This window comes from Simochromis diagramma, unplaced genomic scaffold (genome assembly GCF_900408965.1).
Source record: "Simochromis diagramma unplaced genomic scaffold, fSimDia1.1 OVJJ01000606.1, whole genome shotgun sequence".
In the NCBI taxonomy this organism is placed as follows: Eukaryota; Metazoa; Chordata; class Actinopteri; order Cichliformes; family Cichlidae; genus Simochromis; species Simochromis diagramma.
In genome coordinates, this window is record NW_024387233.1 from 931,964 (window position 1) to 957,487 (window position 25,524).

At 41.9% G+C, this 25,524-nt stretch overlaps 2 protein-coding genes and 1 long non-coding RNA gene across 4 annotated transcripts in view; 2 read left to right on the forward strand and 1 right to left on the reverse strand.

Annotated features, from left to right (window-relative positions):
* Window positions 1–25,524, forward strand: part of LOC120746939 (gastrula zinc finger protein XlCGF8.2DB-like) — a 175,440-nt gene that overhangs the window by 70,041 nt on the left and 79,875 nt on the right. The window lies entirely within an intron of this gene.
* The window catches only part of LOC120746943 (gastrula zinc finger protein XlCGF8.2DB-like), a 29,828-nt gene that overhangs the window by 1,247 nt on the left and 3,057 nt on the right, over window positions 1–25,524 (reverse strand). Inside the window, exon 2 of one of the 2 annotated variants that reach the window (XM_040052529.1) lies at window positions 68–998. In XM_040052529.1, coding sequence (XP_039908463.1) covers window positions 69–998 — 930 coding nt within the window. In that variant the 3' untranslated portion in view covers window position 68. Of the gene's footprint in view, window positions 1–67; window positions 999–16,422; window positions 17,097–25,524 lie in introns of those variants that run through there. The other variant, XR_005698981.1, reaches the window with a different exon arrangement.
* Window positions 14,874–24,875, forward strand: LOC120746956. The gene is made up of 3 exons (XR_005698988.1): window positions 14,874–14,987; window positions 17,658–17,661; window positions 24,864–24,875. It is a non-coding gene; the product is annotated as an uncharacterized LOC120746956 (long non-coding RNA).

Below are 25,524 nucleotides of genomic sequence, written 5' to 3' on the forward strand. Positions count from 1 at the left end.
TTGCTAACATGCTAACACAAGTCGTTTCAAACAGTCGGGTTGACAAGATAAAAATATAAATACATACCTCACAGTAACTGCACTTGTAGAGTCTTTCTGGTGTGGATCTTTTGGTGTGCTTTCAGGTATCGTGGAGATTTAAAAGTCTTCGCACACAAGTCACATTTATAAGGTCTCTCCTCAGAGTGGGTAAACATGTGTTGTTGTAAGTGTGCGCCTGATAAACATAGTTGACCACACTGATCACAGCTGTACACATCATGTCTGGTGTGCATGCGTAGGTGTGTATTTCGGTTCTTTTTCAGGCTGAAGGTTTTTCCACAAATGTCACAGCTGTATGCTTTAATTCCAGAGTGGGTAACTAGATGGCTCTGTAAGCTGCTACTGTGATTAAAAGCTCTGCCACACTGATCACAGCTGTACGCTTTAACTCCACTGTGGATGAGCTGGTGTGTTTTTAAGCTTCTAGGCTGAGTAAACGACTTTCCACAGTCTCCACAGCTGAACGGTCTCTCTCCAGTGTGGATGAGTTGGTGGCTTCTTAAGCTTCCAGACTGGGTAAAAGACTTTCCACAGTCTCCACAGCTGAACGGTCTCTCTCCAGTGTGGATGGCCTGGTGTGATTTTAAGTTTCCAGACTGGGTAAAAGACTTTCCACAGTCTCCACAGCTGAACGGTCTCTCTCCAGTGTGGATGGCCTGGTGTGATTTTAAGTTTCCAGACTGGGTAAAAGACTTTCCACAGTCTCCACAGCTGAATGGTCTCTCTCCAGTGTGGATGGCCTGGTGTGTTTTTAAGTTTCCAGAGTGGGTAAAAGACTTTCCACAGTCTCCACAGCTGAACGGTCTCTCTCCAGTGTGGATGACCTGATGCATTTTTAGGGAAGCTTTTACGGTAAAATCCTTCCCACACTCGTCACAGCTGTGTTTTTTCTCTCCCTTTCTTCTGTGAGGTTTGTCGGCCTCCTGAGAGCGCTGACTTCTCGCTCCATGTTGGTCCTGCAGTGACAGAGATACAAACAGAGGCAGTGAGTTGTGGGAAACACATTCTTCTTACCGGGCTTTTATTAGTGGTACTTTGTGCAAAGCTTTTGCTCAGTAAGTAGTTATACTCATTTTCATACACACATTGCAAATGTGCTCATGAGAGATGGCATTGAGTCTTTTGAGGGTCAAACACGCTTCCAGACAAAGATAAATATGAGACTTGTTTCTAGGGCAAAGATTAGAGACATTTGGCCTGCAAAGTGCCCGTACACCTGTTCAGTGAGATGAGCACAGGATGTTTCAGAGACATGTATGAGGAGAAAACAACGGCAGGAAACACACAGAGTGTGAGACGTGAAGAGGGTTTTTAATTGTTATAGAAGTCAAGAGAGTTAAAAAAGGAAATGTGTCTAACTGTAACTGGTGTATATTATATCTGCTAATAGAGCAGGGCGATATGGCCAAAAATATTTATCACGATATATATTTGAAAATTTGCGATAACAATATAACTGACGATATAATTGATGCGAGACAAAATACAACTCCACAACATTACTAGCGCAAAAAGACAACCTTCCCATTTTTTTCACTTAAACAAGAAGCTGGTCTTTATGTACATTAAAGCTTTATAAAAATGTAACAGTGCAAATGCAAATTCCTTGCTGAAAGTTTAACCAAAAGGCATTTCCAGTAGAAATGGGCTGACATATCCTGAGCATAACCATGTATAATATCCACTGAAGTTAAAAAGAGGTGCTTTGCAACATTAAACTGCAGTGTGCAGTACGCATTTTTCGGACCATAAGGTGCACGGGATTATAAGGCACATTAAGCGAAACAAAGCAGTCTGATAAATCAAACTTTATTAAACTCATTCTTCTTGCTTCCTCCACTTCTGTACCATTGATTCATTAATGTTGAATTCTCTGGCAGCTGCTCTATTCCCATGTTGTTGCAGTATATTAATGACTAACCTCGTATTGTGGATGGATTATCTCAGTTGTTCTCCTGACTGTAGTTTGGTCCGTTTACAGCATCCTGCCATGTGATTGCATTTGTCTCTAACCATCAGGAATCTTCACGTTAACTTTTATAAGTGGAAAAGTGTTAGTGTTCGTCCTCCAGCTTCACTGTTTATGTTATGCTAACATAGCTGTGTCGCTAGCGATCACGTAGCACATCATTATATACCAGCTAGCCCAACTTCAGTAACCCTACAAACGTCACTGCTGTTTAGTTTCCTGTCTTCATTTATGTTGGAAGTGATAGCAGAGCTGTACGTTTGAATGTTTCCAGAAATCTCTCAGTCAGAACATGCTATATCATGCTTAGGTAACTAGCGAAACTAGCGAGCTAACTTCCGCTAGCTTCCTGCTAACTTCTAACTCCGTTAAATGTAATAACTTTTGTTTTCATGGATGGCTGGAAGTTAAACTTTATAGTTACACCTGGTAAAGCAGCAATGCTGATCGTTTTATTAAAGATGAACGAATTTAGACAGTTTTTAACTCTCAGTGATGCTGCAGTGTTTGTTTGACCTGAAGCGTACAGAGTTTAGGACCCAGATTACTCCCAGATTTAAGAGCATCTTAGTCCGACAAATACGACAATAACAACGGCCGCTTGCATGTTCTGCAAAAAAAATTTTCTTTGTCGTGTATCTGACGGACAAACACCAAACCAGTTCCACATCACGGAAGTTGCACCATTTTTACAAACCAATTCTGGTTCATCTGTTTCACTCAACAATCGGCCATGTGCGTATGAAAACAAAGGCACTGCGCATGCGCGTTTTACTCCCATTCTATCGCGATATTTCATTTTCCTATCGTTGCCTAACATTATACCGGTATTACCGTGAACGGTATAATATGGCCCAGCCCTATCTGCTAACGTATTGTGAGGCTGGACCTTAATATACAAAAATAGTGTGATGTCTGCTTCCTTGTTGAGATCTCTGTAAGTGACTGGCGCTGCAGATCTCTCCCGCGTACGTGTAATCAATAAATCATTGTTTGACTGGACTTCTAACAATGATTTGAGAGAGACGTAAAGCTAGTGTGTAAGTTCATCTTTGAATGTTTGTAAAGCATTCCCACGTTAAGCTTAACAACCGATATATGGAGCGACTGCCTCTCTCTCTCCCTCTGCTGTTGCTACTTCAATCATGAAACTGCTTAATGATCAGCTTTTCTGTCGCGAGTCCGTCTCTCTTCTTTATGTTTGGCCCACTTTGCGCCAGAAAGAGGAAACCAGCGGCTGAACAACTTCGCACTCTCCCTGTAATGGATGCTCCCGTGTGTTTCAATCAATCAGTCTTTATTTATAAAGCACTTTTCATACAAAAAAAATGTAGCACAAAGTGCTTTACATGGTTAAAAGCAGCCCACCCCACCCTCTAACTCACTCCCCACACTCTCATTAACATAAATGATGTGAATACACACATTTCTCCCCCCCCCACACACACACACACTTAAAGAGTAAAATTGGGCTGGGTTCACATGAGCCCGGTGAGGAAACACTATCACAGGGAGCCGTCTGCACCGGGAGCCGGTCACAGACCGCAGCCTCCAGGCTGGGCACACAGCAGGAGGGAGGCAAAGAAGCCCCCCAGCCAGGCTGAGAGGACCCCCAGAGCCCCAGCAGCCACGGTCGATCACAGCCCCGGTGCAGAGAGCCCCCTCCGAGGAAACACTGGAGATATGACAATAGGATATATACAGGGTAAAACGATAAAATAAATAAGAACGGGATACAATATAAATATAAATAGAGTAAGAAGATTAAAAAATGAATAAGAATAAAATCAATAAATATTAGGTAAAGCCTAAATTAATAATAGAATAACAGGATAGAATAAATAAGCATAAAATAAATAAACGTTAAGTAAAAGCTAAATTAAAAAGGTGGGTCTTGAGCCTGTTCTTAAAAACATGTACGTTCTCTGCGGCCCTGAGCTCCTCCGGCAGGCTGTTCCACAGACGAGGACCGTACCACTGAAAAGCTGCCTCTCCGTGAGTATGTGTCCTGACTTTAGGAACGATCAAAAGGCCAGTACCAGAGGACCTCAGGGTCCGCGAGGGTTCGTATGGTAAAAGCAGATCTGAGAGATAAGAAGGCCCGAGACCATTAAGACATTTAAAAACCAGTAAAAGAACTTTAAAATCAATCCTGAAACACACGGGGAGCCAGTGCAGCGATTCTAAAACCGGTGTAATGTGGGCCCGCCCTCTGGTCTTCGTCAGCACACGAGCTGCAGAGTTTTGCAAAAGTTGTAAAGGTGAAATATTCTTTTTGGGGAGACCAGAGAGCAGGGCATTACAGTAATCAATGCGACTGGTAATAAAAGCATGCATCAGCATCTCCGTGTTGGCCTGAGAGAGAATAGGGCGGACTCTGGCTATATTTTTTAGATGATAAAATCCAATTTTGGTTACATGTTTAATATGTGGGATAAAACCAAGCTCAGAGTCAAAAATAACACCCAGGTTTTTCACTTGTAGTGAAGGACATAGTGAAAATGCCTCTAATTTAGACAAGAGTTTCTCTCTCTGAGCCTCAGGACCGACGATTAAAACTTCAGTTTTGTCCTGGTTAAGCTGTAAAAGGTTTTCTGCCATCCAAGATCTTATATCTAGAATACAGTTAAAAAGGGCATCCTTTGGTCTGGTGTCATCAGGAGACACGGAGATGTACAGCTTACAGTTTGCGTACTAGTGTGCTCTCGACTAATGTGTGGTAGAGGTAGCACTTTTATTTTTCATATTCTAAATAAATGAGTACTTTTGGAAAGTCAGAAACTGTTGCTCATTCGCTATCCACCCGCACACCTCCGCAGCTGGCTTCATCTCCACCGCACGTTGAAAGCAAATGTGCCAGGCCTCAAAGACAATGGGTGGTTTGCGCAACAAAAGCAGGAGAATCGAGCACATGACTTGTAAAAATCTCAGCAGGGGTGATTAACACCTCGGGACTTGCACCAGAAAATAAACTCAGTGATTTTAGTAGGTGTTGGGTTCAAGGGTTAGTAAATCTAGTGTTGAAGTTAGCTCGGTGCTTACCTTTAGATGAGCCCACAAACCGAGAGAAACTCCGCGATGAAGCTGCAACTCTTTCCAAACACAGGAAACAGATCAGGGAGCAGAGACCCACGTGGTTCACGCTGATCTCAGCTACAATCCAGGAGACAAGGGTGGGCAGATGATGCAGATATCGATCCAAACGGTGGTAGTGGTTTACGATCGATGCTTACTCGCTGCGGATGAAGAAGCAGCTGTCTGTCCGAACACCTCTTCTTATGCGGCAGACTCACTTTGCTCCGCCCCCTTCTTCTGCCCTGCTCGGATTTGATACTGTGCCGTCACGTGACTCGGCTACACACAGAAAACCCATTTGGACTGCAGAGAGAGAGAAACAGGAGCAACATGTGGAGATATTTTACGGCTGTAAATGAAAATGCTGGAGAACAGCTGGAAGGCTTGTCAGCACCTAAAGCCACAGGAGACCACACAAGCTGTAGAGTTCAGCTTATTTTTTCACACCCCAATTAAATACTTTGACTGAATTCTCACTGGACACACACAAACTGGCCCAGCGTTCATATCAGGCCAGCGAGATCATTTTATATAGATTATTTTTAATTAGTGTTATGCATGGCCGGACGATATGAGGTGCTATTAACACACAAACAACAGATCCTGTAACGCAGCGCTGCAGCCTCTTTCCCAGATGTTAGGCTACCTGGCAACATTCCCGCGTCAATCAAGTCAAACTTCTGTTATTGCGAAGCTAGCCCCTCACAATGGCAAAGAAAAAAGTTATTTCTGAAAATGGAGCCTTTCAGCACCGGTGGGAGACTGAATGTATGTTTACAGACATTGCTGGTAAACCAGCAGTTTACATTGGTAGTAAACTGGTAAATCACATGGTGAAGCTGTTGTGAAAGCAAATTTTATTGTAGCAGAGGAGACAGTCAAATCAGCCCGGTACCACTCTGATGAAGCTGTGCGATGCTATCCAGACAAAACGCAGATTTTGGCAAATGTGAGCCTGAGGAGAAATACGATTGCTGATCGGGTTTGTGAGATGGCCACTGATTTAGGAACACAGTTTTGTGAAAGAAGCAAAAACTTTATTGCATACTCTCTTGCTGTGATGAACGTACAGACATGATGGACATTGCACAGCTGGCCATCTTCATCAGTGGAGAGGAAATATTGAACATTAAATCGAAGCACGGGACAACGACAGGAAAAGACGTTTTTAAAAACGTATGTCAAAGTGTAACCGACATGAAACTGCCCTGGGACAAACTTGTTGGACTTACAACAGATGGAGCGCCGGTGTTGTGCAGTGGAAAAAAAGTGGACAAGTCGGCAAGATGAGAGTAAAGATGCAGGAGGAGAAATGTACCGGTGAGTTAACAGCAGATCACACACCAGGAAAGGCTGCGTGGTAAAGTCCTAAAATGGAGCATGTAATGATCACCGTAACGCCGACCGTAAATTTTATCTGAGCTGAAGGTTTAAATCACCGTCAATTTCAGTCTTTTATGTGGGAAATAGATTCAGAGTTTGCCGACATTCCCTATCATACAGAGGTCCGTTGGCTGAGTTGGGGAAAAGTTCTTAATAGTGTTTTTGTGCTCAGCAAGGAAATCTGTCAGTTCATGAACATGACATGTATGATGCGGTGAAGGCATTTCAAGTGAAGCTGTCACAAATGCACCAGTGCAACTTGCCTCACTTTCACTGTTGCCAAGTAATGTTGAACCATGTCGGCGCACTTTGCTGATAAACTGAGCGCACTGCGCACTGAGTACGCACGGCGCTTTGGTGACTTTGAAGCACACAAAGAGAATTTCGAGCTGCTTTTTCATTTACGTGAAAACTGCACCCGTGCAGATTCAGATGGAGTTCCACTGTAATGGGACCCTCAAGGCAAAGTATGACACTGAATGGCCCGCACAGTTTATTAGTTCCATTCCTGAAGTAATGCCCCAGCTCTTTACATGCGGCTCCAACCTTGTGTATGCTTTCATTTATTTAATCTGGGGTTTTTGGCAGCATGTTCATATTTCTAACTTGCATAATTTTGACAGGATATATTTTTATGAAGAGCAAAATATATAAAGTTAAAGTTTATTTTCTAAGCTTATTTTTTTCCCGGAATAATATTCCCGTCTGTTTTTATCCATATTTATGTTTTAAAAATTGCTTAAGTGTGTTCAAAAAATGTTTATCTTGTTTGGCCTGCGACCTAAAGTGTTTTGGCCCCCTGTGCAGTTGAGTTTGACACCCCTGCTGTAGAGAAACTCTGGGTTTGTGTGCTGACGAGCATCACTCACGGTACGTTACGAAAGCTCACTCATACCTTTCCTCATGTGACAAATTCAAAAAGATGCTGAAACCTTTAGAACATCATAAACTACACATTGTTGTACTCTTTTAGGATGGAACAGCTTTCAGATTTGTTTACTCTTAAAGAATAAACGATGTTTTTAAGAATTTTGCATTCAAGAGGAGAATGTTTAAATAAGTCATGTAAATGAGAATTACAAAGTTGGTGGCTGCAGTATAAACAAATTGGTGTATCTCAAAAATAAAACTATGAAGACACTCAAAATTTATTTCGTCTGGTTGGAAGCACACAAACTGTTTTATGCAACTTTTTTACATTTACAATTTTGAGGGATGAACCTCTGAAATTTCTTTAACTAGAAATGTGTGTAAAAATACCACTTTTGCAATTTATGTAGTTACTGTTGACTTAATGCATACATATGATTAAAATGTGGGATATAAGGGTTGTATTGATGTATAGCAACTTGAAATGCTCCCAGAAATGGAAGTACAACATGTAAAAATATAAAGATAAGCTCAGGCAGACTTGGTTCTGTGGTAGGTCTAAAGGGTTAAACTGCTTCCTCACATCTGCTTCATGAATATGAAGGGTTGTAGTGGGAGATGGTGGTGTGAAATCCTCATAGCTGTGGAGTGAGGAGGGGGCTCCTGTGGGTGAAGTCTTTGATGGTGGTGATGGCTCTGTGCTGGTGGGAGTGGGGAGGTGGGGGGATGATGTCTCTATTGTTGGGGAAGGTGGAGATGTCAAGGCTGCTTGATGTCTCATCAAACCGGCAGTAAAAGTCGTTGAGGGCTTTGGCCAACAGCAAGTCGTCAGTGGAGTGGGGCTGTGTGCTTATATCCTTACTCTCATTTCCCTTAGCGCATCTGTAACATGCAACTTCTGTCGGTGCTGTGCTACTGGAAACTGAATTTCCCGGAGGAACCGACCCGAGGGATTAATAAAGTTCCATCCATCCATCGGACATTTGCACACATGCTTAAGAATTGCATTGACCCCATTTCCTCCAAAGTAAAATTCTAGCTGCACATGCCCATGAACATTTCTCCCACTGAAATGAGAGCCAGCACTGTTTTGCAGTATGTTTTAGATTACAATGTTTTGAGTTTGTCATACATATTTACTGCACAGTTTAAAGCATTTCTGAATATTGAGTCTTTTTTGTGGTGAATTGTTTGTACCAAAATAATTGATTCTGTTCATCTGGACATGGCGTTTTCAGTGTTGCAAGTGACTTCTTCAATCTCAGCTGACTGAAGGTTTCCCAAACCTAGTAAACAGTACATTTGCACAATGACGAAAACAGCCCACTGAATGAACAATGAGCTGTAAGACAAGTTTCTTCATCATTAATATGCAAATCATTACCACTGATCAACAGCCACAGATCAAATTCCATGAGTACCATTCACAGAGAGTTGGGGAATGGCTGCAATCCCAGCTTTGTAAGATGGTGAAAGATGTACCCTCAGGGTTAGTGGCTCCAGATTGGATCATGGAGGTAGTGGACCCCCTGCCCTGCAATAACACATACAAAACCCAACAATCCCTTTGGTGACAGTGGGAAGGAAAACCTCCCTTTTAATAGGAAGAAACCTCCGGCAGAACCAGGCTCAGGGAGGGGCGGCCATCTGCCACAGGCGGTTGGGGTGAGAGAAGGAAAACAAGAGAAAAGACATGCTGTGGAAGACAGAGATTAATAACAAGTATGATTCAATGCAGAGAGCTCTATTAACACATAGTGAGTGAGAAAGCTGACTGAGGAAGAAATACTCAATATGTCAATGGAAAATTGTACTTAGTAGTCAGTATAATCTTTTAGTGATATAAGTTCGCATATGGTAGAATACTGCATGTAGTTATTTGTATTAGGAAATATTCAACCATGTATGCTTAGAGGCATATAATCAATTGTGTAGTGATAGGATGTGTGATCTCTAGCAGGTTGCAAAAGGCTTGGTGTGCACTCCAGGAATGCACCCCCACGTCCTGGGAGCATGAGAGAGGTCGTACCTTGTCTTATTGTTTTACGGCAGGATTAACGTAGTTACGTCTGTTTTAGTTTAAGTGCTTCTTTACATATAGATGAACTGCTGGACTTCCTCACCATGTCATCTAGGGTGAACCATCTAGGGTGAGGGGGAGACTACCCTCTTCCTGACCAAGGATGTTTCCTTTTGTGCTTTTATGTTATTTGACCCTTTGGTCAGCAGGACACACACACACACACACACACACACACACACACAGAGAAGTATAAATAAAGACCGGGGCAGTTTCTTAGCGCGAGTCTCAGTTTTGGAGACTGCCCTTGCTAGCAAGAAGTTCTGTGTGTTTCTCTTCTCTGAGTCTTTACTGAAGAAGTGTTTTAGAATATATTCCTTAACACAATACATCATGGGAATCCCCCAGCAGCCTACACCCATTGCAGCATTAATAAGGGAGAATTCAGGGTCACCTGATGTAGCCCTAACTATATATTTTAGTAAAAGGGAAAGTTTGAAGCCTAATCTTAAAAGTAGAGATCGTGTCTGCCTCACCAATCCCAACTGGAAGTAGTTTTTGAGTGTCACTCTGACAGGATATAGGACAGTATCTGGTTCGATACCATATTTCTAGGTACTGTAGGCCCAGTATAATCAGTAGCAGGAAGTTAGAGGTCACCCAGGTCTTTATATGCGTGTTATCTGGCTTCATTCCATTATTGTAAATTTAAATGTTATTATCAAACGATCAGACAAGAGAGGGTTTACAGGAAACAGTGTTAAATGTTCAGTTTCTATGTCATATGTTAAAACAAGTTCTAGAGTGTGATTAACGTGATGGGTGGGCTCTTTTACATTCGAGATCAACAAAAGTGGACAAGAAAAGATTGAGACCCATCAGTCCAGGCAACATTTTTCAATCTCTGCAACTTTCAGATTTTGGGGGCAGAATTTGTCTTAAACAACATAAAGCATGGATCCATCCTGCTGCTGGTGCAATAGCGTGGAGATGTTTGGTTGGCACAATTTGGGTCCCTTAGTACCAACTGACATCATTTACAGACCACAGCCCACCTGAGTCTCAGTCCAATAGAGCATCTTTGGGATGTGGTGAAATAAGATTCACATCATGGACGTCCAGCCGAAAAATCAGCTGTCATGTCAATATAGACCAACAACTTCTGAAGAGAGGCAGTGCCAACAAAGGAAACTCTGATAAGCTGTGCAAATCAAACCACAACTTTAAAAGATCATTTTCCAAAATTAATCTTTTTATATCTCAAACACAAATCAGAATTTTTGATACCTACAGCAACTTTGTTAAACAAGAAAAGATTTTAAAGATCTTATTTTTTCATAAATTTCAGGTCAGGATTTTCAGTAAGCTGCAGGAACCCTGTTCAGTGTCAGAACAGCCAAGTCTCCTCTGATAAACCTCCATCTGTGTCACTGAGAACATTTGTCACGTCAGTTTTTGGTTTGATATACAGGAAATGACATCATGGGTCAAACTCTTTGTCGTTAAACTATTTCTTTATTTAAGATTTCAAATTTTGGTTTAACTGTTGAAGGATTTCATAACACAAACAACCTGAACAAAAAAAAAAAAAACCACCCAACAAAAACACATGAATCAAAATACATTCAATAAAAACATAATAAGAGGAAACAGATTTTTTGATTCAACTGCTGGAACAAAGCTAACCACTCAACACCAACACTACAGTAGAACAGTTTAGAAAGCTTAAAATGTAACAAGAGGCACATTTTCATTCATAGCTGCCTCATCAGATCTTTACAGGAGATTCACTGTGAACTCTGTGGAGCCTGATCTCAAGGGTTTTAAGTCTGACCCTGAACCCAGACGAGGATCTTTCTGTCTCTGCAGATTCACAGAGATGGGAGTGATTTCAGTCCTGCATGATCACGCTGATGTTTGCATAGAGCAGACAATGTGGTGAATATTTTGGCACATTGGTAACAGTGAAAGAGTTTATTAGTAACGTGGGATCGTTTGTGTTTGGAGTATGAACTGAAATTCCTGAAGCTCTTGTCACACTGGTCACAGCTGTAGTTTCCTTCCATGTGTGTACGTTCATGATTGTTACGATTAGCTGATTGTGAGAAGCTTTTGTCACAGTGTCTGCACTTGTATGGTTTCTCTCCTGTGTGGACGTGTTTGTGTCTTTTAAGCTCACCTGCAGAGGTGTAGGATGACCCACACTGATCACAGAGATGCTTTTTGACCCCACTGTGAAAGAGTTCGTGTCGTTTTAAGTCACGTTTTGTGGGGAAGCCTTTCCCACATTCTTTGCAGTAGTTCATTTTGTCTCCAGTGTGTCTACGTTGATGTAGTTTTAGGGTGTTTGAATGACTGAAAGTTTTTCCACAAAGGTCACAACGAAAGTCTTTCCCACCACCACAGCGACGACAGGGTTGAGAACTGGATCCATCTGTGTCGCTCTGCTTCTAAACAAAGACACAAAGACAGTGTAAGTCAGTCCTTCAACATTTTCATCCTGAACGTCGCCTGAAATAAAGAGCATCTCTGCAGACGTCCAATTACATTTTACTCCTTCAGTTAACAGTTTACTGGGCTATACAAACACACACTGTGGTACCACACCCTTGTGAGCATCAGTTGAACAGTATTGTATCTAACCAGATTCTTACTCTCGGTGGCATTACCTTGGCCTCCAGTAACACTGTGGGGAACTTTGGACTCATTTTGGACCAGGACAAATTCTGTCGCCTCTTTGGTGACATCTGCTGTTCACAATATGTAGAGCAGCTTGAATCTACAAATTATGAAGTGCTTCCTTGTAATTACCCACGCTGCAGAGCTCAGTCCCGTCGACTGAGTTTTATAGAGTGTGCAATTATAAGGAAACACTTCAGTAACTTCCAGTAACGCTGTGAGGAACCTTGGAGTCATTTTGACCAGGACATGTCCTTCAATGCACATTAAACAATTCATTATTATCAGGATGTCCTAAAAACTTGCTGAAAAGCCTTCAGTTAATCCGAAATGCTGCAGCAAGAGTCCTGACAGGGACTAGAAAGAGAGAGCAGATTTCTCCTTCATTGGCTTCCCTTCATTGGCTTCCTGTTTAATCCAGAATTGAATTCAAAATCCGGTCTTAAATAATCAGGCCCCATATTATTTTAATGACCTTGTAGTACCATATCACCCTGTTAGAGCACTTTGCTCTCGCACTGCAGCCTTACTTGTTGTTCCTACAGTATTTAAAAGTAGAATGGGAGGCAGATCGTTCGGTTTCAGGCCCCTCTTCTGTGTAACCAACTTCCAGTTTGGATTCAGGAGACAGACACAGTGTCTACTTTTAAGATTAGGCTTAAAACTTTCCTTTTTGCTAAAGCATATAGTTAGGGCTGGACCAGGTGACCCTGAATTTACAGTCATGTTTTCATTTTTACATACTGTATTAACACAACTGATCTAAAGGTCAGACAAAAACATAAGATCAGAGTAGTAAACGTTATATTTTTTACTGTAACAACCACAACCATGTTTAATGAATCATATTTCATAACTTTAAATGCAAATATAAATTGTCAATTTTAAAATCCTACGCACAAGTTTTGCAAACAACAAAGTTATTTGCATCCATTTACCTTTTATCCTGATTTTATAAATAACCACTTCAAACTATTTAAGAACAATCAGCTGTTCTTCAATAAGATGCCACACAAATTATTTGTGCCACTCCAAAAATTTCTGTCCACTATAAAGGAAACATCACAGCCTGATACCTGCAGGTCTGACAGCAGCAGCTGTATCACTCCTGTTTCTACCTGGAGACAGCAGTCGCCTCATTGTTCTGACACACAACACAAAACTATCCACAACACTACACATTAACTACACACTCCAAACACGCTAAACATCACAAATCTCTCACGACTCAAAACTCTCTCTCTCTCTCTCTCTCTCTCTCTCTCTCCCTCTCTCTCTCTCTCGCACATAGAGGGTCATATGATTGTTGGGCTTTTCTCTGTATGTACTATTGTAGGGCAGGGGTCGGCAACCGTAGGCACGTGTGCCACAGTTGGCACACGAAGGGTTAACTGATGGCACGACCAATGCTGGACTGGCCATCAGGCATTTGCTCGGTGGCCCGGTGACTTTTTTTTCCCCTTTGTAACGGTATAAACAATGAAAGGTGGTGGATTGGCCAGATGCTGTAAAAATAACTCAGTTGTTTGGTGGTGGCTGTGGCGGAGCTTCCTCAGATTCAGTAAAATTAGCAAGTGGTGGAGGCCAGCGGGTGGATGAGGGAAAGGGGAGGAAGGAGGAGGAGAGACCCGAGGTGGCCACCGGTCCGAGTGTTAGGTGAACTGAACTTCAGGTAAGAAGTTATGACCTGCAGTCTATCTGGGTCAGATATAAACCAAGTTTAGGTGGAGTTTATTTTCGTTGTGCTGACTTTTTACAGTCAGTTACAATAACTCGTACTGCGTGCTAGCTAGCATGACGGAGTTCCTATACAGCTGGGTGGGTGCTTTGATGTTAGTGATACCATAGTGAACTGTATTTTATTCATAAGGTTAGTTAGTAGAGTTGCCTGTAAAAAGACGGAATCGTCCCTCATTCAGAGAAATTATTACGCGTTTCGTATTGAGGTGAAAAGGAACAGAGTTTGTCCCGAACTTCAGCTAGAAAGAAAAAAAAGACACAAAGATTGATTTATTCTGTCGTTACGCTGCACAGCTGCCTCTTCTTCTCTCATTCTCCTCCTTCCCTCTCCTGTTGCTACTGATCAATGATCAGCTGATCAGCTTTCCTCTCTTGTTTGTTTATCGCCCACTTTGCGCCGAAAGAGGAAACCAGCGGATGTCGCGCTAAACAACAGCAGCACATTTAAGCTCGATCAGCTGTTGTTAGAATTTATTTAATATTACTTTCTAGTATCAGCTGATGTTTGCTGGAGCCACAGCTGTAAAACCTGCTGGTCATGATGTCGGTTTGGATATGTGGTGAGAGGGAAACATGCAGATGAAACCAGGAGATGTCCTTACTGAATCATCAGAGCTGAACAGGTGATGGAGAAACAGGTTTACCTTTTAGGTGACATGAATGAGTTGAAGTTATGAACTGTTTCTGAGAGACAAATAACACCAGGATCCTTTTCTAAGTAACTGACAGCTGGTAACTGTGCAGGGTCTACCTTACAACATAAAGCACCTTCAGGGAACTACTGTTGTGATTTGGCGCTATATAAATAAAACTGAATTGAATACCACGAAACTACGTGAATTTTAAATAACACCATCATATCAGTTTTCAGCACTTTCAGTTTAGTTTTTTAGGATCATTTAAACAAAAATGATAACTGAAATGAAAATCTGAATAATCACACAACACCGTCTCTCCATTCTGTAGAACTCTGCTTATTAAATTGTGTTAGCAACATGCTAACACGGTTTAATGAGCAGAGTTGTTCCAAACAGTCAGGCTAAAATGACACGATAAAAATATAAACACATACCTCACAGTAACTGCACTTGTAGAGTCTCTTTCTGGTGTGGATCTGTTGGTGTTGTCTCAGGTAATGTGGAGATTTAAAAGTCTTCTCACACAGATCACATTTATAAGGTAGTTCCTCAGAGTGGGTAAACATGTGACGTTGTAGTTCTGCATCTCTAGCAAAGTGTTTACCACACTGTTCACAGCTGTACACATCATGTCTGGTGTGAATGTGTAGGTGTGTATTTCGGCTCTGTTCCAGGCTGAAAGATTTTCCACAAATGTCACAGCTGTATGCTTTAATTCCAGAGTGGGTAACTAGATGACTCTGTAAGTGGCCACTTTGAGTAAAAGCTCTGCCACACTGATCACAGCTGTACGCTTTAACTCCACTGTGGATGACTTTGTGTTTTTTTAGACCATTCTTCCGAGAAAAAGTCTGTCCACACTCGTCACAGCTGAACGGTCTCTCTCCAGTGTGGATGACCTGATGGTTTTGAAGTGAAGCCTTCCTAAGAAAATCCTTCCCACACTCGTCACAGGTGTACGCTTTAACTCCACTGTGGACGAGTTGGTGTTTTTTTAGACTACCCTTCCAGGAAAAACTCTTTCCACACTCGTCACAGCTGTATGCTTTAACTCCACTATGGATGAGCTGGTGTGCTTTTAAGCTTCCAAACCGGGTAAAAGACTTTCCACAGTCATCACAGCTGAACGGTCTCTCTCCAGTGTGGATGAGTTGGTGGGTTTTTAGTGAATCCTTCTTAGTAAAATCTTTCCCACACTCGTCACAGCTGTATGTTTTCTCCCCCTTTCTTCTGTGAGGTTTGTCGGCCTCCTGAGAGCACTGACTTCTCGCTCCATGTTGGTCCTGCAGTGACAGAGATACAAACAGAGGCAGTGAGTGAAATGTAGGGCTGGGCATCATCACTGATTTCAATTCGGGGAAATTTTGCCTCAGACAGTCAGAAATATTAGAATTCTGATCACTATGTACTTATCAGTACATATCTGTATTTTATATTTCTAAAATGAAAGCTGACATGTGTGAGACTTCATCAGAGGTGTAAGCATCACAGCAGATGCCTTTGTGTCAAAGTAACTGAGGATAAAACAGAAAAACATGACAGAGAATTTTCTGGCCTGGGTTTAAAAATATTCTGCAGCAGATCAAACATGAAAGAAAACCATTAATCAACATGTGAACATTACCTGATGCTGCTGAAGTGAAGCAGAGCAAAGTTACAGACGTTTTATTACAGACACGGCTAAACGTTTTGCATAATTTTAAAAAGTTTACATTTGTTCTGTATTGAACAGCAGAAATTAGGCTTTGTTGCTCGGAGTGAAAAAACAAAAAACAGCACCCGACAGAGCTGTAAACAATGGAGAGAGAGAATTCTGCTGGTTTAATTAATTTTATTTTGGAGAGAGACAAAACCTGCAGCTTCAGAATCTAGCGCCGAAAAAGACGTAAACACAAAGAGCGGACTGGCGAACGCATCAGAATCAGTGAGCTGCCGGCTTTCTCACCCGACGTCGAGTCCATGTCATGTACCTGCTCTCATTTGCTGTTTTAGCTGTTTGGTGAAATTTTCTGAGGTTTAACCTGAGATTCTGGTGTTTTGGGCAAAATTAATTTATATTTAAAAATCCATTCAGGATTTTAATGAATCGATATCATGTTATCCAAGCTACAATCAATTTTAATTGATAAAACCCTCCCCCAGTGAAATGCAGTCGTGGAACAAACTGTCATTACTTGAAGCTTTTCAACAGTCCTCTTTGGTGACACCTGCTGGTCAAAATATGAAGAGCAGCTTGAATCTACAAATTATTATGAAGCGCTTCATTATGTTTAGTATGATGTGACAGTTCTGTCTGATATCAGGCTACTGTTGTGTTGCTTTGCACATGTATTTTTTTGTGATTAAAAAGGTTTTGAAATTTCATTAATAAATAATTTTGATGAATATCCTTATTTAAACATGTGCTGTGGTGTGGTCTCTCTTTGCTTGTGACTTCTTGATGTTTGTAAACCTAATAGATATAAAATAAAAACATAGTATATAATAAAATACGACACAGTCATATAACAGGTTGGGAGGATGAGAGTTTTAGACGTGACTGATTATTTGGTGAAACTGTGATATTTTCCTCACCTCCTGTGTTGAGCTCATTGTTTCCTCTGTAGTGACTCAGCTGAACCCAGATGGCTGAAAATGTTCCTCTGATGCTCCGTCAGACTCTTCTCCTCCTGCTGATCAGCTGGGACACAAAACAGATCTTTGTTAGGCTCCACACTGCACTGAAGAGTCAAAGTGTCTCATATGTTCATCTGACAACACAAAGTACAAATTTCACTCTGATTGCTTGTAGAAATCTTGTGAGACTAGACATGGAGAAGCTGCATTCAGCTTTTATGCTCCATATATCTGGAACAAACTCCCAGAAAGCCTCAGACCAGCTGAAACACTCAGTTTATTTAAATCCAAGTTGCAGACTCACCTGTTCTCAGCTGCATTTGAATAAAGCACCGAATCTGCACTGTTTTACTTTTAAGCTTAAATTTCAAAACCTACATTTTAACTACTGATTTTATGTACTGCCCCCCCCCCCCCCTTTTTTTAAATCATGCTTTTTATCTTTTTGTTTTTTAATGTCTCTGAAAAGCACTTTGAATCAACTTGCTGTTGAATTGTGCTATATAATGAATGAATGAAACAGCTTTTATTTGTCACTAGCAGGTTGCCTTGCAGCGAGATGGAACCCCCCCCCCCCCGACCTTACACACATAACACAGACATCACACGGGGTTACAAGTCGGAGATCGGTAGCGTTACAGAAAAACACTGAAATGATCAGCAACAACGGGAAGGTACAAGAGGAAAAAAAGAGACCTCCACTCATGCTGTGCTTCCATGGTAGGACAGCACGAGAACAGGAAACAAAAAAACTCCTCTGCACAAAAAGCACTTAAATGTCCACAGCACAACATTATGGAAGACATGACAAGCCACAGGGATGGGTAGGGGATGAGGAGTAACCCCAGGCAACACAGCAGCCATCCTACGACGGCGCCGTCATCTATTCGACAGCACGGGCCGGGACCCGCCTCGTGTTCCCAGGGGGCAACAAGCATCGAAGGGGTTGGAAAGGGAGGGGGGATGAGTGAGTGCTTATCAGTGTAAGTGTATGTGTGTGCATGTCCATAGTTTAGCTGAGACAGTGTCCTTCGGCCTATCAGGCTAAGTAAACAGTCCTCCAGCCAATCCAGGTGTCCTTGCATGGGACAGGAAGAATAGCCGTAACACAGTCGTTATCAGGGAGTGATTGTTCGGCTCCGGCCTTGGGCCTGCAGCTGGCGCCGTTATGGGGGTCTGCAATCTCGATGTTGATTTTGTAAATTTCCATGCGAGCAGCCCAGGAGAATTTTCAGGCTGCCCTAACACTCTAAATAAACTTGCCTCGCCTATAGAAGGAAAACTGAACAGAACATCTGAATTCACTTGATGCTAAACATTCATTTCATAGAATAGTTTTTGTTGACATCTTCCTGTGCATCACTTTACAGCAGCCAGACTCGTTAAAATGAGACTTTGTAGGAGTTCACTTCCTCTCATGTGTTCATCCACAGCAGCTGGACAATAAAGTTTATTGTGATCCCGATACTGCAGCAGATCGCTCCGATTTCCTGTTATCACTTCAAATAGAAATCCGGGGTCCGTTCTTCGTACCTCGCTTACTACATCCAAGACCAAATCATCGCGCTAACTTTGAGCTCGCTATTCCGGTTCTCCGAACACACCTGTTGTTGACGATTAGTACAGCTGGATGAAGTAATGTGAGATCGCTGGGTGGCTTAAAAGGGGCTACGCATCGATAGTAGAAACATTGATCGGCAACCCTTTGATTGGTCGGCGAAAATGTCGAAGGAGAGCGCTCGGTATTTTATGGCAGCAGAGCAAGAACTCTTGATTGAGGGATTTCAGGAGTTTCAGAGTTTAATTAAAACGCAAGGGAACACTGCAAAGGCTGCAAAAGCAAGGAGAGAGGGCTGGCAGAAAGTTGCTGACAAATTAAACTCGTAATTTAATAATAATAATAATAATAATAATGGATTGGATTTATATAGCGCTTTTCAAGGCACCCAAAGCGCTTTACAATTCCACTATTCATTCACTCTCACATTCACACACTGGTGGAGGCAGCTACAGTTGTAGTCACAGCTGCCCTGGCGCAGACTGACAGAAGCGAGGCTGCCATATCGCGCCATCGGCCCCTCTGGCCAACACCAGTAGGCGGTAGGGTAAATTTATTATATTATATTATATTATAGTACATTACATTATATCCTCTTTCACATTAGAGCCACGACAGGACCCACTAGAACATGGGAACAAGTAAAAGTGAAATATAAGAATATTCTACAGAATGGTATTATTTATCACTTATATTGCTTTTAGTCTCTTGAAAAGAGACCCTGAAATAAACTGTTTGTTTTTTTATAACAGCAACCAAGAAAAGGGCAGAGCAAAAAAAAAAAAGACAGGTGGTGGTCCTGCACCCCCTCGTCAACAAGTTGGTTAAGTAAATAATACCCTCACGGGAAAATCGATATCTCTCTATGAGCACACTGTCGCGCTGAGCTAAAGGATCCTGTCTATCCCGCAATATACGCTGAATTCTGAGAACTCTCCTTATCAATCTTGCACCTTCCGCAATGGGTGGCTCGCGTATACGGACAGGACATGGCTGCGACAGGCTTCCCAAATCCACGTTCGCTTTTATAGCTGTGGTCTCTCATCCTGATTACACGAAGTAATTTACTATTACTACTCTGAAATATGAATTACATCTGAAATAATCAAATACATGGAATAGAATGATTAATAGTACATTTCCCTTTTTTTAGGAAATGACCTGTATGTATCTGTATGGAATCAATAAAAGAATCAAATGCTGCATTATCTTTAGTTACACTGATAATTTTTATTTATGGTAAAACAGTGGTAAAATATCGCTGTTGCATTCGTATACATGAACCGGACATACCTGAGTGGCCGCGATCTAATCCTGTTTACATAAAGTAAACCTGCTCTCGAGCAGGTTTACGCTTACGGATCTGTTGCTATGACAGCAAATCCCGGATGAGCTTCGGAGAACCGAACGATCCAAGATCAGGCGAAATCGTCAACAATCAAATCCAGCTAACTTACTTAGCTAGGTACGAAGAACGGACCCCAGGCTGTAGAGTGTCAAACTCTGGCCCGCGCGCCAAATTTGGCCCGCAGCCCAATAGAGATTCAGGGGTTTCAGACGTCATTCAGGGGTAAAACCGCAAAGAATTCTGGGAACTCGTGGCAAGAGGTACAAGCGCACGCAGGCTTTCAATTGAAATCAGTTATACAGCAATAAAAAGAAACACAAAAAATGGCAATAAGCTGCTGTATTATTAACTGCAATAGCCGGTCGCATGACAGCCACGGGAAGCCGATGGGTAAAGAGATCGGTTGTTATCGGATTACGTCGTTGAAGAGAAATTGTTCGAGCCATGTTTCCGAAGTAACAAAGAGGCGACTGGATTGCAGCCATTCTGAGACAACGTCCCAGAACACTGCAGCTGACAGGTTAGTCTGCTCCAAGCATTCCCACAAAGGTCAGTCTGATGTTGTAGTTAATGCGTCATTTTCATAACATAATTGGTGATATAGGTTACAAGCAAGTCTGGCGCTGAACAGAAATTGTCGCGCTATGCTCCTTTGTTTATTGTGCATAAATAGCAAATTGTCCTGACTCAATATTGTGTTTCGCTTCTGTTATTACCATGGTACATTGACAAAAACATACTTTTATTCACAGGGTAAAACAGGTTTTTTTTGTATCACTAATTGCCCAGTACGATTACAGCATACAATATTATTGTCACTGCTACATTTCTGTGATGCGTACCAGAAATTATTTCCACTACTAATTAATTACCGTTGAGCTCAAAGGTCCTATTAATAAACGGTTAACGAATGTGTATTTATGAAGACGATTTGTGAGACTGGTAAACTTATGATATGTACGATGGTCTTTACTTTCTACACGGTGCATTTCAAGGTCCTGTACCCATCCGTCGGTAAACTGTACCTGGGCTTGTTGCAGTGACCTGAAGTTACTAAACTTCACGAGTGTATGCACTCACTCCAAGAAGCGTATAATTATAAATATGAACATGGTGAAAGTTGGGCAGCACGCTAACGTCTTCAAATCAAATCAAATCAAATCAAATCACTTTTATTGTCACATCACATGTGCAGGTACATTGGTACAGCACATGTGAGTGAAATTCTTGTGTGCGAGCTTCACAAGCAACAGAGTTGTGCAAAATACAATAATGTAAACAAGCAAAATACAAGAATGGCTACATCTGAAACTAATAAATATATGTACAATATATAATAGTATATGCATTTCTGGATGTGTATACTAAATATTTTTCTACGTGTGTGTGTGAAAAATATTTAGTATACACATCCAGAAATGCATATACTATTATAGGGCTGGGCGATATGACCCAAAATTCATATCTCGATATTTTTTAGCTGGGTGGCGATATAAGATATATATCTCGATATATTTTTTTAAAGCCATAAAGTAAGAACAAAAAGAGAGTTCTTAGTCAAAGCTGTGTCCCAGATGTCACACAGGCACTTTTATTAACATAGAGTACATAAAATTTACTCAAAAATAAATTATGAGCATTTATTAAATAATAATGCTCCATAAATAAAAGAAAACAATGTTGTTTTTGTGCATAACAAAAAGCTCACAATTGTGCAGTCAAAATGTAAACTAAAAGACGCTGAGCATAATAACAAAGACACATTTCACAGCTGCTCTGTTCCCAACTTGTACTGCGTGACTGACAGCCTGGAGTTTGAAATCCGCTTCGCAACCACGTCTCTTAACAGGTGCCATTTATGGTCCTTATACACAGTAGGGTAATATTACGTTGAAGCACAGTACGTATCACTCCGCGAGGCTCAGCCGTAATGCTCCAACAATCCATCAAGCGGTGCAGCTCCATAGCTTACCAAAGTCGTACTAAAATATTTTTTGACAGATTGCTGAGCGCCGTGTTCTACATAAAATCGGTTCGCGGCCATCAAGCACAACCAGAATTCATACATAAGGCACGCTGTCAACTTTTGAGAAAATGAAAGGATTTTAGTCCGTGCAGCACCTCTGGGCTGCATGGCGTTAGCGTGGTTAGCTCGTTAGCATGGTTAGCTAGCTAACACGTTGACGCCGTCCAGCCCCACGCACGGGGCGATGCGCAGTAACTCGTTAACGGAGATTTGCCGTGTCCATCTTGTCGCTTCCTGCAGGTGAAGCAATGGGGGAGGAGGGGGAGTTGTGTTCAGTGAAGGAGAGGCGAGGCCGAGTAACGTTGCGTAAAGACGAAAGTGGACGAAAGAGAGGCAAACTTGCGGCTCCACAAGTATAATTATAACGTAACATAGACTATATCGATATAAAGGATATTGTCACATCTTATATCTCGTATAAAACTATATCGATATTTTTTAAAAACTCGATATATCGCCCAGCTCTATACTATTATATATATGTATACGTCTTTTGTCCCTCTGTGTGCTCGTAAGGGTCTAACCCTTTCACTGGTTTGATTTTTTTCCTCGTATCTTTTCTTTGACTTTTCATCAAGTCTGTCTTTGTACGGACCGGCATTGTTCTCCTTCGTTTTGTACATACCTTTTTGGGGGGCAAAGAAAAAGCAAGAATTTATTGGAACCGAAGAATGAACGTTTTGCGGTGCTGCAAATGCTTGCATTTGATGCGGTACTTGGATTGTTTTGCCACGAGTTCCCAGCATGCAATGCGCGAAAGTCACGTGGTCTGTCAATCTCTATCCGGTTGCTCAGTGATGACACGACGAATCCTACTTCCGGGTCTAAAGTAGTCTGCGTTTAATATGGCTTTTGTGTTGTTAACATGTTTAATGTTATGTATTTTCTTCTATTTGATCTCAAAAAGCTCCTAAAACAGTCAGTGATCACTGTTGACCTCCCTCAGCTTTTATTACCGCTAATCATTTATTTAAGCTCAGTTTTTAAAAACCTTGGGATGTAACTACAGCCCAGCCCATGCAGCAGTATATGAATGACTAACCTCATATTGTGGATGGATTATCTCAGTTGTTCTCCTGGCTGAAGTTTGGTCCTTTTACAGCATCCTGCCATGCGATTACATTTGTTCCTGACCACCGAGAACACTCACGTTAACTTTTATCGAGTGGAAAAAAAGTTAGCTTGTTTATATTATGCTAACATAGCTGTGTCGCTAGCGGTCACGTAGCACATCATTATATACCAGCTAGCCCAACTTCAGTAACCCTACAAACGTCACTGCTTTTTAGTTTTCTGTCTTCATTTATGCTGGAAGTGATAACAGAGCTGTACGTTTTAATTTGTTTCCAAAACCCCGCAGTCAGGACATGCTATATTGTATTTAGATAGAAGCTAGCAAGCTAACTCCCTGCTAACTTCTAACTCTGTTAAATGTCATAAATTTCGTTTTCATGGATGCCTGGATGTTAAACTCAATTGTTACACCTGGTAGAGCAGAACGCTGATCATTTTATTAAAGATGAAAGACTTTAGACAGTTTTTCAACTGTCAGTAATGCCATAGTGATCGTTTGATATATGGACCTGCAGCGGAGTTTAGGCCCAGACACGGCTAGTGACGTCAGACTGAACAACCCGGATTACATTTGGCCCACAAAGCCATCCGGTTGTTCAGTCTGATGTCACTAGCCGTGTCTGGACCTAAACTCCGCTGCAGGTCCATATATCACTATGGCATTGACTGTTTTAGGAGCTTTTTGAGACCAAATAGAAGAAAATACAAAACATTAAACATGTTAACAACACAAAAGCCATATTAAACGCAGACTACTTTAGGCCCGGAAGTAGGATTCGTCGCATCATCACTGAACAACCGGATAGGCTTTGGAGCGTGATGTCATGGGAGGGGGCGTGGCCATGCTTTTTGGTTGAGCCGCCATCTTAGTAGGCGAAACAAACGGCTACAGGAGTGAAAGCACACGGAAACATCAGCGATGGCTTGTACTTGCTGTGTTGTCAGTTGCAATGTTAGATCCCAAGATCGGGAAGGGAATAACCTGGAAAATGGGCTCTTTTTATCGTTTCCCCTCCTGGAAGCAACGTGAGGGATCTCACGTATCTGATGTAAACAAACGAAGACATCAAGCTTGGATAGCAGCGGTGAGACGAGCTGATATTGAGTTCTCTGCCATCGTTTTTTGTTGGTGTGCTCTCCACATTTTCATTCCGGTAATTTCTAAAGAAATTCATATTGCTCTTTATAGGCTTTTCGACGGCCCGAACACGGACACACTGTCGGAGCTTAGCGATTCTGATGTGTCGGCTCCGCTCTGTGTTTACGTCTTTTTTGCGCTGATTCTGAGCTGCAGGTTTTGTCTCTCTCCAACCAAGATTCACCGAGCCAGCAGCAAAGGAGCAGCAAACTGCGCTTCACATTTAATCAATGTCGTCATGAATTCCCTCTGACTTTTGCTGTTTTGCTTCGACCACGATAAAAATCGCACTTCCTCCACAGCTCTCTCTCTGATGAAGTCTCACATGTATCAGTACTGATAAATGATCAGAATTATAATATTTCTGACTGTCTGAGGCTAAATTGAATCGAATCAGGACTTTGAGAACCGGAATCGAATGGATTATAGAAATCAGTGATGATACCCAGCCCTAGTGAGTAGGGGTGCAACGATATTCGTATCGATATTGAACCGTTCGATACAGTGCTTTCGGTTCGGTACGCATATGTATCGAACAATACAACATTTGTAATTATTTATCAATTTTCCTTCTGACGATGCTGTCTGTGTTGAGCGCTCAGTGAATCTGTGTTCGACTACTCCGCCTAGGCTGCACTGTCGAGCGCAGATCCACTGAGCGCTCAACACAGACAGCATAGTCAGAAGGAAGAGCACAGGGCAAGCTAGCGAGACAGAAGTTAAGCTCTACTTGCAACATTCAGATCTGGCGTTTGGAATTATTTTGGTTTTCATGTGACGTATGACCCTGAAGGTAAGCGAGTCATGGACTAAAGTAAAACAGTATGTTGGATGTGCCATGCAATGCTCAATTACATTGGTGTGAACTAGTGTGTTAGCGCAGTTAGCTCGTTAACGTGTTTGCCGTCTAGCCCCATGCACGGAGCGATCGGCGGTAGCTCGTTAACGGAGATTTGCCGTGTTGTGGCGTTAAGGTCATTTCAACGAGATTAACCTGAAAGCACTAGTGGGAACACAACGAATATGACTGCACATTTACGCCGACATCATCCTAGTGCAAAGACAAAAACAACAAGCGTGCTACTAACTTTAGCCGAGTCATTTAGACAGCTGTTAGCACATGATTCTCCTTATGCTGCTGAGAATATAGCCCAGAAGAAGCGGATAGTATAGCTTTTATTTTGGAAAGAGCCATTTCTCTGTAATAAACTCTCTTTTCCAAAGATGAGTGATTCCTCAATCAGATACAGGGCTTGCAATATCGCTAGCCCGACGTCCCGGAGCTAGCGATTTTTTCAGTCGGGCTACCAAAATCTATCTCTTCCCTGCCCGTCGGGCTATTGTAGGA